This window comes from Aquila chrysaetos, chromosome 19 (assembly GCF_900496995.4).
Source record: "Aquila chrysaetos chrysaetos chromosome 19, bAquChr1.4, whole genome shotgun sequence".
NCBI classification, from domain to species: domain Eukaryota; kingdom Metazoa; phylum Chordata; class Aves; order Accipitriformes; family Accipitridae; genus Aquila; species Aquila chrysaetos.
In genome coordinates, this window is record NC_044022.1 from 25,972,012 (window position 1) to 25,984,377 (window position 12,366).

The 12,366-nt window shown below is 49.8% G+C and overlaps 1 protein-coding gene across 7 annotated transcripts in view; it reads right to left on the bottom strand.

Annotated features, from left to right (window-relative positions):
* The window catches only part of FAM168A (family with sequence similarity 168 member A), a 200,685-nt gene that overhangs the window by 552 nt on the left and 187,767 nt on the right, over nucleotides 1-12,366 (bottom strand). For all 7 annotated transcript variants that reach the window (XM_041118548.1, XM_030042369.2, XM_030042371.2 and 4 more), the window contains 3 exons: nucleotides 5,377-5,519; nucleotides 2,773-2,947; nucleotides 1,015-1,145 (listed from right to left, as the gene is read on the bottom strand). In XM_041118548.1, coding sequence (XP_040974482.1) covers nucleotides 1,033-1,145; nucleotides 2,773-2,947; nucleotides 5,377-5,519 — 431 coding nt within the window. In that variant the 3' untranslated portion in view covers nucleotides 1,015-1,032. The remainder of the gene's footprint in view (nucleotides 1-1,014; nucleotides 1,146-2,772; nucleotides 2,948-5,376; nucleotides 5,520-12,366) is intronic.

Genomic DNA, 12,366 nt, shown 5'->3' on the forward strand with positions numbered 1-12,366 from the left:
GGATTAGCCCAGCGTAATGTATACAGCAAGGAGAGATTTCAGATAACCCCCTGGGCTGGATGAGCTCTGCGCTGCCTCCCCGTGCAGAATCGTGCGTTCCCATCAGCTGCGTTGCCCGTTAATTGGGCATGATGGACCAAGGGCTCCAGCAACACGCAGAGGGCGTTTAAACAAGCAGCTGGGATTTCTGGGATCCTTAGCAGGACACGAACCTGCAGCTGGTACCAGGCAGCTGCACGCAGCCCCGGTGCTAATGAACAGGCAGGGTGCAGGCAGCTGCATGCAACCCCGGTGGTAATGAACAGGATGATCTCCCAGCGTGTTTTAGCAGGGAAAAAAAACAAACATATTCAAGTGATGCCGAAGATGGGGAGGAGTCTTTATCAGGAAGTGTAGTGATAGGACGAGGGTAATGGTTTTAAACTGAAAGAGGGTAGATTTAGATTAGATATTAGGAAGAAATTCTTTACTATGAGGGAGGTGAGACTGGAGCAGGTTGCCCAGAGAGGTGGGTGATGCCCCATCCCTGGAAGTGTTCAAGGCCAGGCTGGATGGGGCTTTGAGCAACCTGGTCTAGTGGAAGGTGTCCCTGCCCGTGGCGGGGGGTTGGAACGAGATGATCTTTAAGATCCCTTCCAACCCAAACCATTCTGTGATTTTATGAAAGAGCGCGATGCATCCAAAACCTTAAGGCATGACAATTCCCACCCTCACAGTGCCCGACTGCACTCAAAGTGGCTTGATGCCACTGAGGTCGCTGGTAAAGCCTTGCATGCACCGAGCAGCAAGATGTCAGGTCAAGGTACGCCGTGCTTTGCCAACACCCTCCGTAGCCCCATGACAGCGCGCGATGCAGCTATCCCTGCTGGGGAGCAGTGCTAAATGGCTCTTCTGGAGTCAGCATCGCCCGGACAAAGAGATTCAGCAGCTTTGTAGGAAGGAGAGAAGCGACAGCGGTGCTCGGTGGCTAATTATCGACAAGGGCAGAGCAAGACCAGTAAAGGCAGCACTTACATGAATTGGCCAGTGGGTTTACCAGTGTGGAGGTACGTAGCTGTAGGTGGGGGTTCCTTGAGCCCTGTACGTTGGCACGGAAACTGGATGTGCTCCGATGGCGGTGTGTTGTGGGGTGGTCAACAAGGTTCCTGCAACGGCATAGAGAAATATTTAGCAAGGCTGAGAGCTCCATCAGGGGAGCGGTAGCCTGAGGGTACGATGCTGCAGACCGCATCCGAGGGGCAGGCACAGCATCAGCTCCCTTTTTTTTCTTTCTTCAGTTCTCCCAAATATTATTCTGCCTGTGAGACCTGAATCGAAGGCATTTGACTCATGCAGTTGGTATCAGCCAGCACCATGAATGGAATAAACCCATCTGAAGCTCCACCATATTTTCCATGCTACTTTGGGCTCTTAACTTATCTTTTTCCAATTTTCCTTGTCCCTAAAAGAGCAGCAGCAGAGCTAGCGGCTAGCGGCTGACATCTTCCACCTGCTGAAGGCACCGGGCTAAACTGCAACAGCAGATCACTGCAGCAAGCTGAAACATCCAAGGACCAAACTGGAAGGGATGAGGGTTGCAAAAGGAGATGAGAAAAAACCCGGACCTTCCAGGGAAAATTCAGATGAGCTTTGCCACTCATCTCCTAAGGGCAGTGGAGCTCTTTTGCTTCATTTAAACCCACAGAGCCAAGAGCCTTGGGATGCAGCAGAAGGAGAAATCCTCTCCCAGCCATGAAGCAAAGGGACTGCCCAGTGCAGCCTCTTTTCTTTAGTCTGCAGCTGATACACAGAGGGGTTTTAGGTAAGAATTTGCACAATGCCTTCAGCAAACATGGGGAGGGAGAATACAGCCCCAAACTACTCCGTTCTGGGAGTAACTGGGTGCTTGCAACGATTTCTCAGTTTCTGGGTATCTCTCTACAAATGCTACTAATGAAATTTTAGGACATCCCACGTGCATTAATTACATTATCCACTTCTCAGTATAAGCAACAGTAAATCTCTCAGAGTGGTTCTTGTCATACGCAGGCTTCAATACCTCTGCTTGTACCAGGGATTGCGTCCCATAACAAAGTCCTATTTCACAGCTAATGCAGATGCAAAAGGATGAATGATGCATTTCTTGGCATAATTCAATATACAACCCTAAGAAATGTTAATGAGAGAAATACAGGCTTTGGAAAAAATAAAACCAGCCCATATCCTTACTTAATGTGCTATCAGTTAATTGCAGTTTGAAGCAATCCTGCACATAAAATGCAGAGGATTTGGGATACATAAACCAAGGTTAATGTTCATTTCGTAAAATGAAAGCAAGACCGTAGGTATCCTAAAAAACGAACTTGAGGATAGAAATGCAATGGTATTTGAAGATGGACAAACCTGGTTATTCCTCTACTTATGGAACAGACAGAGGAAAGAACAATGTATTTAAGGATGCAAGAGTGCGTCCCTCTAGAGTGAGCCAAATGAAAGGTCTCCTCTGCTAACCTAAAAACTGAGTTAGATCAGTATCAGGAGCAAATTAATTGATTTTTGCCTGCAAAGGAGCGGTAATCAGCAAGCAAAACTAGCAGACGAAGCTGCAATTAGCTGTGTGCAAGGCGCTTCTGCAGCCACTTGCCAGATACAGCCTGCAAGGCTGCAGGCAGCACATGGGATGCACAGCGAGTTTTTCGTCCAGGACAAGTCTCCTGCACAGGTTGTTTGGATATGTCCCACCTGAGAGATGAAACTACGGCTCAGAACATGGAAAGATTTTTTCCCTCTTACCTGCTGACATTGCCATGGTGGTCCCAGCGACCATCCCCATGGCCACACCGTTGGTCCTGGGCGCAGCGACCGGGGCCGGATAGATGGCCGATGGGATGCTGTTGGGCTGAACCACGGTGGTGTGATGGATAACGTGAGGCTGTGCCGCGTACACTGGCTGGGTATAATAAGCTCCCTGTTTGAGAAGAGAAAAAAAAAAAAAAACCACCATCGTCTTTGTCATTTGATTGAAAGCACAAGCCAAAGCAGTGACTTGAAGCCCAGTATTTTATTTAAAGGCGATCACCAGCGCTGTCTGCAGTGGGTGGCAGCCCGGTAACACGGACCGTGCTGTCAGCAAGGAGTTAGTTACATCAGCTGCGACTGTAGAGCCTGCTGTGGAGCGAGCAGTGATGCTCTCGGAGCCTGTCCTGCCGGCTGCGGCAGCAGACCCCCACACCTACCCCCTGCACCAGACGGGACATAAGAGGTTCCCAAACCCAGCCTGGAGCGGCTCCCCCGGGACAGTCCTTCACTTCGAGACTTCAAGCCCTCAGCTCCTCCAGATGTGTTGCAGAAGCAATATTAAGACAAGCAGGTGTCATGCGTGGCTGCTGGCACAAAGAGCTGCCCACGGGACATCGTTCAAGCACTGCCAAAGGGCTGGTCCTTCCCATGAGCAAGCTCCTGTGCCTGGAGACCTGGATAAGCAAGGATGAAGCTGAACCTGTGGACATGTGAGATGGTCCGTGGGATGGATGAAGGCAACGGGACTGGGAGGGGGATCAGCATCATGGGTCAGAGCTCGTCAGGGACAAACCGTGCTGCCTCCGTTTGGTGGGATGAAATAGGGCCTGGACCCAAAAGACTTTGGCTGCTAGCATAGAAAATGAACAAGAGATGGAAGAAAAGGAGAAGCCATGGCTCTCGGCTGATCCCAAGGTGCTTGCTTGGGTCCAGGAAGCGTGTGGTCTTCTTGGGTTTCCGATGGGAGACAGAGAGGCTCCGAAATCCAGGCTGCTGAGACCCGTGAGGTTTTGAAACAAGGTGGGGAAGACGGGTGGGAATAAAAGAAAGGAGCCAACAGAAAAAGCTCCACGTCCAAAATAATGAAGGGCCTGAAATGTGAGCGGCGCAAGGGAGAGAACTGCCATCCCCGGGACAGGCAGGGACACCACCGATACCTGCAAACCAGGAACAATTAGAAAGATTAGAGGGTTTAAAACAATGAAGGGAGATTTTATCATGCATTGGTGAAAGCTGTTAGAGAATCTCTGAAGCTATGGATTAAGGGGAGAAGGAGATGCAGGTGAACTATTAAATTACTTCTTTCCTTCAGGAGCTACAAAGGTTGGTAGGACAAATTGCAGATGCTGAAGGGCATTTCCTTAGAGAACGAGAAGGAAGCGCTAAGATAAATTAGGACCATGAAGAAAATGCGACTGAGAAATCAGCTGCAGAGAAGGAACATGCCAGGCGGCGAGTGCTGCAAGTGCAACGTGCTGAAAGGATCTACCAAAGCACCTCCTTCCCGCCGTCGTTCCCTTCCAGGCTGTCAAAACTCTTATTTGCCGGTCCCTGGGAAGCAGAGATGAGGAAACGGCATCTGCAAGCCCTGCTCCATCTCAGGCTTGCTGGTGGGCACTGCTAGCAGATGCCAACCTCGTGCTGCGGCTGGGATCGGAGAGAAACCAGCAGGCAGGGATGGGTTTGGTCCCCAGCGGTTTATGCAACGCTCAGTTAACGGAAGGAGAAGTGACGGCAGACCAAATTGGCAAGAGGAGATGCTCTGGTCTCAGCAAGGCATGGAGAAACCACTCCATGAGGTTGTAGTTGCTGGAGAAGTTGGTTATTTGACATTAAAGAGGAGGGGGAAGCTAGGGAAGCCGTAGGGCCAGATTGCTCCAAGGAGCTCATGGTGTTCAGTGGGAAAGGGCATCAAGGTGATTTGTGGAGGACATCTGCCCTAAACTGCATCCCTGTGGAGGATCTTGGCCCCAGCACATAGCTGGAGGCGGTGGCAATGCAGGAGCAGAGAAGATGGTACTGGAAACCCATCCAGGTGCTCAGGGAGGAGCTCTTCCATGAGGACACAAATCTGGGTCATGCCTGAAGTAGCTTGTGCTGGTGAAGGTGACACAGGGGCTTTTCCATGGGAGGTGTCAGGAGGGCGATGCAAGCCAAGTGAGATGCCAACAGCCACCAGCACGTGGACCTTGTGGTGACCCAGACTCATCTGTGGCCCTGGGGAAGAGCAGCATTGAGAGCTGGGGAGCGTGGGGAGAGGTGGCTGCAGGGACCACCCTGGAGCCAGCAAGCCCCAGCAGTCAGGCATGTGATTTTGGGGGAAGGGACCCGATTCCCAACCTGGCCAAGCCACAGGGATGCCACCGTGCTGACTCCGCTGCACACCGACAACCACACAAGACCATGTCTCATCCAGAGGATCCAACGGAGGAGGCAGGAGAGAGACCCACCAAGCCCCACCATGAGCACCTCCATCACACCAGGACATGGGTGCTCAGCCCTGACAGCCAAGGACAAAGCCCTGCAGGAACCTCGGGCTGTATTTGCACGCCATTGAGTGAGGCGGTGAGCTGCCGCGGTGGCTGGCGAGGCACCTACCTGGGTGTACAGGTTCTGCTGTGGATAGGCACTTCTGATGGGGTACATAGCGGTTTGGTATGGATTCGGAGATGGCGAGTAGGGAGGAGGTGCGTTGTTACTCTGGGTCGGTGGGACCTTGTAGGGAGTCCCCGCAGTGTACCCTGGCAAAGACAAGAGGAGTCCAAATTAGGGTGAGGATTTATAGCTGCAGAGCCGGTCTAGCTGGACCATGAGCAACCCGAGCTGCTCTTCATGATGGACCGGCTGCTCGCCGGGCATCACTCAGCACGGAGGAGACGTACCGAGATGCACCAGCATCTACTGACGTCCCATGAAACCCACCAAGCCGAGACCTCCGAGTCCAGGACCCATCCCCTGGCTAATCCATCACAGCAGCCGGGGCTGGATCCTCCACCCAGCCCAGCGGTGGCTCTTCCCACACTGAGCCATACAGCTGATGAGTATTCCCAACGGTCAAGGCATGATGAGACTCAACCAGCACTTAAATCACCTGACAGCAGTATCCCCACACCTACTTACCCGTCTCTATACATCTACTTGATGAGAATAATGTTTTTCCTTCTCTCCTCCCCAGATTTTTGTCCTTTCACCTTTTTTGCTCAGGGTGTGATGGGCAAAACCAGAATTTAATTGCTGGAGGATCTAATTTCATGGCACAGTATTGCTGTCCCCAGGCAATGACCAGAAAAGCAGCAACACCAAACCTTAAGGTGAAAATGGTGGATGCCTTTAAGTATTTCATCAAGGTGGACAGTGCCAAGAAGTTTTCTCTCTTGCAAAGGAGGGCTGTGACCATCAGCTCACCTTGCAGGTGGGAAAGGCAACCCCAGCTGATGCTCGAGCACCTTAATACCTGTCCCGCTCCCTGCAGGCTATTTGCATTAGCGACAAAAGCAGCAAATCTGCTTTACTGCCATTAAGAAAAGCCATTTGCTCTGCTTGGTAAACACGCACCGCAGGCTGCTGGCAAGCTGGGAGGAGCAGCGGGGGCTTGGGACGGCAGTGGTTAGGCAGGCGCAGGCAGCCGGGGAAACGTCCCTTGTGATATTTGCGATCCTGATATGGCAGATAGATTGCAATTTTTGTCTTTCGTCTCTTTGGTTGTAAGGAAAAGAAAATGGACTTCAGCATCTCCCAGTCTTCCCTATCATCCCATCAGGCTGTTTAGCTGGAGCATCCAAGTCCCAGATTTACACTTTATCAAAGATCTAAAGAAACCTTAACTTATCTTGCCGCATTTAGGAGATGCTGAGTATATGGGGAACAAACTAAAATGAAGGATCCTTTCCAAGACGTGGAAATTTGTCCCAAAAAATAAACATAACAAAAAATAACCTAAAGGATAACATGGTATCAGCTGACCTGCTGGCTGTGAGTGTCACTTTGGGATTTTGCTGATATTTTGCATTAAGTTTTGAGCTGTCTAGTGCTTATAAAATTGTATTTTCCTTCCAGGAAGACCCAGTGGTACTAGCTCAAGATCTTCTAATGCAAGTCTGATCATATTTGTCCTTTTTTTAAAATGTTTTCCCTGGAGTGAAGACATCCCGTAAGGATCTCTGCTCTTATTCTGCTTCCTTTCAAGGTACTTTCCTATCTGTTGACCTGTCATGAATATGGGGTCAACCCCCATACCCTCCACCAGTTTTGCTCTCCAAAAAGAAAGGGGTGGCTTTAAGCAGGTCCATGATAACACTGCGTAATCCAATTCTTGTTACCTGGCAGCAAAATACCGTAAGACCTCATGGCAAGTACAGCATCTAAAGGATGTGCGACCTGCTGCGAGGATGGGACGTCCCTGCACCAAGGATATACAGCACCTGAATTCCCAACCTTTAGAGGCATTTCCAAGGAAGGTGCCATGAAGTTGCCCCTAAAACATTATTACTTAAGTGCTAAATTGGGGAAAAATCCTCAAGAATACTTAAAGTTGTGCTTTAAGGGTTTTTTTTAGGGTGGACTAAAAGCTGAGCTGCTGCCATGGGACGCCCTGGTCTGCATCAAGTATGCCGCAAAGGCATCAAGGTGTTGGTCACAGCTTGATGAATGGTTAAAAAAATGGAAATGGAAAAAAAAACCTGCTCGCACAAGCAAGGAAAATCATGTGGGCTGGGCTGGCTGGTGAGAAATGGTAGCCAGCTCTTGCAGAAGAACTGGGAGAAATCATCCTTAGGGCAAAGAGGCCTGGAAGACTGTGTAGGATGGAGAGGAGAAGTCAAGGCTCAGCCCAGCGATAAGACGTCTAAACACTCAAATATAATGAACTAATTTACTCAACCAGTGTTCAGGGCAGCAATTAATGAAGGCTAAGTTTTCAAGACTGCTAATATCCCATATTATCTGCCCAGCACTGAAACAGTGTTAAGATAACAAGGAGCTTTCTAGGAACTCCCAAACAGCATCTCAACGCCTCCTGATTACTGCAGATTGGAAAAAATGTGTTAATTAAACAGCGGAATAGCTGTGACCCTTTTCCTGACTTGCATTAGCAGGAGAGCAACTATCTTTAAATGAGAGATGGAAGCAGCAAGAGGAAATGCAGGTTCGAAACGGCCGAATTCACCCTAGCAGCAGAAGTGGAGACTCCTCCATCACGAGGTCCTCCAGGAACCCAACAATATGTCACCTACAGACCAACCAGCCTCCTGTTTTTCAATCTTACGGATTTTTTTCTATTCTGAACTCATTTTTCCAAACAAAGACCTCTTGGCATCACGCTTCATTTCTGATGGGCATCTGGAGATGTGGACCAGCTCAAGGCTGTGTGGTTTCACTGCCTTGAATGCTAACACTTGCTGCGGTTTCCTGATTGCTGAATCACAGACAATTTATCTACAATATTTTAAAAGGTAATAAGCATAATAGTCCAGGCAGATGTAATCTTCCATGTTTATAAATTGCAAAAAAATAGAACAATCTGTGGCTAAAAACAATGTGTAATCGAGTTTTAATGACACAAGATGATGGAGGTTCCTCTCGGACAAGCATGCCTGATAGCTAATTTTAAAGCCTAATTATGACTATCTAACACCTTATTAGGATTAGGAGGTTGGCATGGCCCGTGCTTCTGCTGCTTCGCAGTTCAGCAGCAGGCTGGGATTTTAAAAGCAATAGTGAGCCTTTAAGCTCCAACATTTATTAAAATTGCTGATTAAATCCTTCGTGCCACTCGAGAAAGCTCAACCTTATTGATCCTGCAACACAGAAGTGCCCTGAATTGCGTAGATAAATTTTTCTATAGCATGAAGGCTGCTGGCAGGGGGGGGAAAGCTCTGTGATGGATTTTGTATCACCATCTTCTCTTGTTTCCACGTGAAGGGGTCACCAAAAGCACGGTTCCTCAGATGGAAAAGGAATTGGCTGGATGGCCATGTCCAGAGTTACAGTCAAAAGCTCAATGTCCAAGTGGAAACCAGTAATGAGTGCTGTCCCTCAAGGGTTGGTACTGCGACCAATACTATTTATTGTCTTCATCAATGACATAAATGGTGGGATTGAGTGCACCCCCAGCAGGTTTGCAGGTGACACCAAGCTGAGTGGTGCAGCTGATACGCTAGAGGGAAGTGATGCCATCCAAAGGGACCTGGACAGGGTTGAGGAGTGGACCCAGGTGAACCTCATGACGTTCAACAAGGCCAAGTGCAAGGTCCTGCACATGGGTCGGGGCAATCCCCGGTATCCATACAGGCTGGGGGATGAAGGGATGGAGAGCAGTCTTGTGGAGAAGGACTTGGGAATACTGGTGGATGAAAAATTGGACATGACCCGGCAATGTGCACTCGCAGCCCAGAAAGCCAACCGTGTGGTGGGCTGCATCACCATCAGCGCGGCCAGCAGGTCGAGGGAGGGGATTCTGCCCCTCTGCTCCGCTCTGGTGAGACCCCACCTGCAGTTCTGCGTCCAGCTCTGGGGTCCTCAGCACGGGAGAGACAGGGACCTGTTGGAGCGGGTCCAGGGGGGGGACACAAAAACGATCAGAGGGCTGGAACACCTCTGCTATGAGGACAGGCTGAGAGAGTTGGGGTTGTTCAGCCCGGAGAATAGAAGGCTCCTGGGAGACCTTATTGCAGCCTTTTAATATATAAAGGGGGCTTCTAAGAAAGCTTACAGATTGGACATAAGGAGGAAATTTCTTATGATGAGGGTGGTGAGACACTGGAGCAGAGAAGCCATCCCAGAGAAGCTGTGGATGCCCCATCCCTGGGAACGTTCAAGGTCAGGTTGGACGGGGCTTTGAGCAACCTGATCTAGTGGAAGGTGTCCCTGCCCATGGCAGGCGGGTTGGACTAGATGACCTTGAGAGGTCCCTTCCAACCCAAACCATTCTGTGATTCCACGATTCTGTGATTCTATAAAAACCAGTGTGCATTTTTTCAGTAAATTCAAGCTGTGTCTAAGGAGGCTGCACTCAGCACCCTCCCACCCGCGGGAGCAGAAGGCAGATCCCCTGAGGAAGACACAGGGCAGAACATGGGGCTCACGCTGCGGTGGACTGTGGACAGGAGTAAGCAGCCGCGAGCAGCTCCGGGAGGTCCTACGTGGTTGCATGGCCCAGTTGAGTCTGACTGGTTCTGGGTGTCTGGTCCTGCTTCTGCCACAGCCCTCCACCTTGGCTCATCATCCTCCAGCCTTTTTCCTGGCTTTATTGTCCATCTGCCTTCCCCGCACCCAGAGGGCTGGAGGAACAGCTCTGGAGTGGTGAGCATGGAGACATCACAGGGGATGATGCCGTGGCGTGGACACTGGCACAGGCAGCTGCCTGGCAGGCTTGCACAGCCTCTGCCAAAGTCCTGCCTGGCACATTGTCACCGCCACCACCATCCTCACCAGCCAGACAAAAGCAAACAGGAGGCTCTGGGGCAGAAATGACCATAAAATCTACAACCTTGCTCACTACTGTGCGCAAAGCTTTGTGTCTATGACCGCCCTGATCTCAACTGGAGCATCTAAGCAACAAAACAAAATACCTCAGGCAAAACCAAGCTTTGAAAACCCATCATTAAAGGACAAAAAAGGCAAAAGCGTGTCCCCACACTGTAGGCAAGGCCAGGATGAAGGCACCTGGGCAGCTCTTACCCAGCCTTTAAGTTCATGCATGTCTTGCCATGGTCTTTCACTGCAGGGTCACAGCCCAGTGGAGCCCTCAGCACCTTTTCTATCTTACTGGTGCAGATGTAGGGAGGTATTGAGCAGCTATTGCATATTTATTCGTATTTATCCCTGTTCGGCATGCAGCTCCAGTCCATACTGGTGGGCACTCTTCACCCTGGGAACAGACTTCTCTCAGGCTTCTCCTTGGCTCTCCTCCATCCAGATCTGACACTTTGCCGATGCTCATGAGTAAGCTCTCACCTGTCTCCTGCCGCCTGGGGAAGGCTGTTCTCCCAAGAACAAAACCTGGGCTAGGTGAGATCGAGCCGAAAGACAGAACCAATTTGGGATGCCCAACCTGAAATGCTTCTGATTTTTCAGAGCCTGCGCTTGAGATGGCATCTCCCAGCAGAGCTTTGGCGAAGCCAGCTGCAGCTATAAGCCTGAAGCATCTCTGCAAATCAAACCTCAAGGCTTTATCTATTAAATTTAATTTCCAAATTAAATGTGCCCAAGCCAGTCCTCTGGAAACAAGGCCAGCCTGCATGGGTCTGGCCGGTGACTGCATTATTAATCTCCTTTATCACCCACACTGGGTGGCCACAGCCAAATTTTGCCCCCAAACCCTTTCCTACCCCAGTATCTGCTCTTGCCCTCTCTGATTTCGGGGGAGGAATCTCACCTGCAGCAGCCTAGAGGAGCAATGGGGAGGAGAAATCACATCCAGGCATGGGTCGAACTCCAAAGGAATTTTGCTGAATAATATCTAGATTTCTATTGATTACAAGCCGAGATTTTCCAAACACTTACAACTTGGTCAAATCTGGTCTGCCGTGAAATTAGGTGTGATGCAAAGCCTATGCACCATGTCAGGCATACAGCCCCTACCCCAGAATTGTAGGGACATCCCTCTTCAAAGAAAAAGTCTCCCAAAGGCTTTTAATAGATTTATTTTTAATAATTCTTTTAATCAAAAAAAGAAACAATATTTCTTCCTCTCATCTCATTCTGTAAATGATTTAATTTAGCACAAGAATGGAGCCTGCAGCAGACAGACGGTAAAGAACGCTTCAACCCGCACGTGTGCATGGGCGCAGCAGTCCCAGCCTTGTAAACATGGCTTGTGGAGAGTCACTTTAAGATACCTTATATTTTTTTTCTCCAAATACAACTGGGAGTTTCTCCAGGTCCTGGGGCGTGTTTGGAAGGTTAATTTTGCATTTTGAACCTAGGACTGGTCCCACCTCACGCTTGCAGCATGCCCCATGCTAGCCATGCCCCAGCTTTAGCAGGCAACATGAGGGCAAAAGCAGGCAAGAACAGTCAGGCAGGGGCCAGAGGACACCCCACATGCCAGGGGAAGCACTGGGGGCCTTATCGGGGAGTTTATCACCCTTCCTGGAGGCACTATTTGGCCTCTTAGGGGATGAGATTACAAGGCTCCTCCTGGAAAAGCCTGTTTGACGGCGATCCATAAGCAGCATCTCCTCCCCCACCTCTGCTCAGCCAGTTTGAGTTAAAAGGTGGGAATTTCACCCGGGGTTCCTTGAAAATCACGCTTTATTTTGGAATTGTCTCTTTCACTTTTAAGGGAATAGGAAAAAAATCTCCCTTTGGTTTTTCTGCACATACCACTCTGCTCAACCACAGAGCATCATCACTACAGATACACACCTGCAAACAACCTCAGGTTGCTCCTGGGGACCAAACGCTCAGCTAAAAGAGAGGCTTTCACCCTTCTCCACTTGCCTTCCTCTTCTGAAGGAGCTCTAGGAGGGTCAGTGCTCTCCTTTCCATGCTCCTTCGTGGTTTTAACACATGAGAACAGAAAGGAGCAGGGATGCTACCTCGTTTTCAGATGAAAAAAACCCAAGAGCTCTGCAAAATTTCATCCCA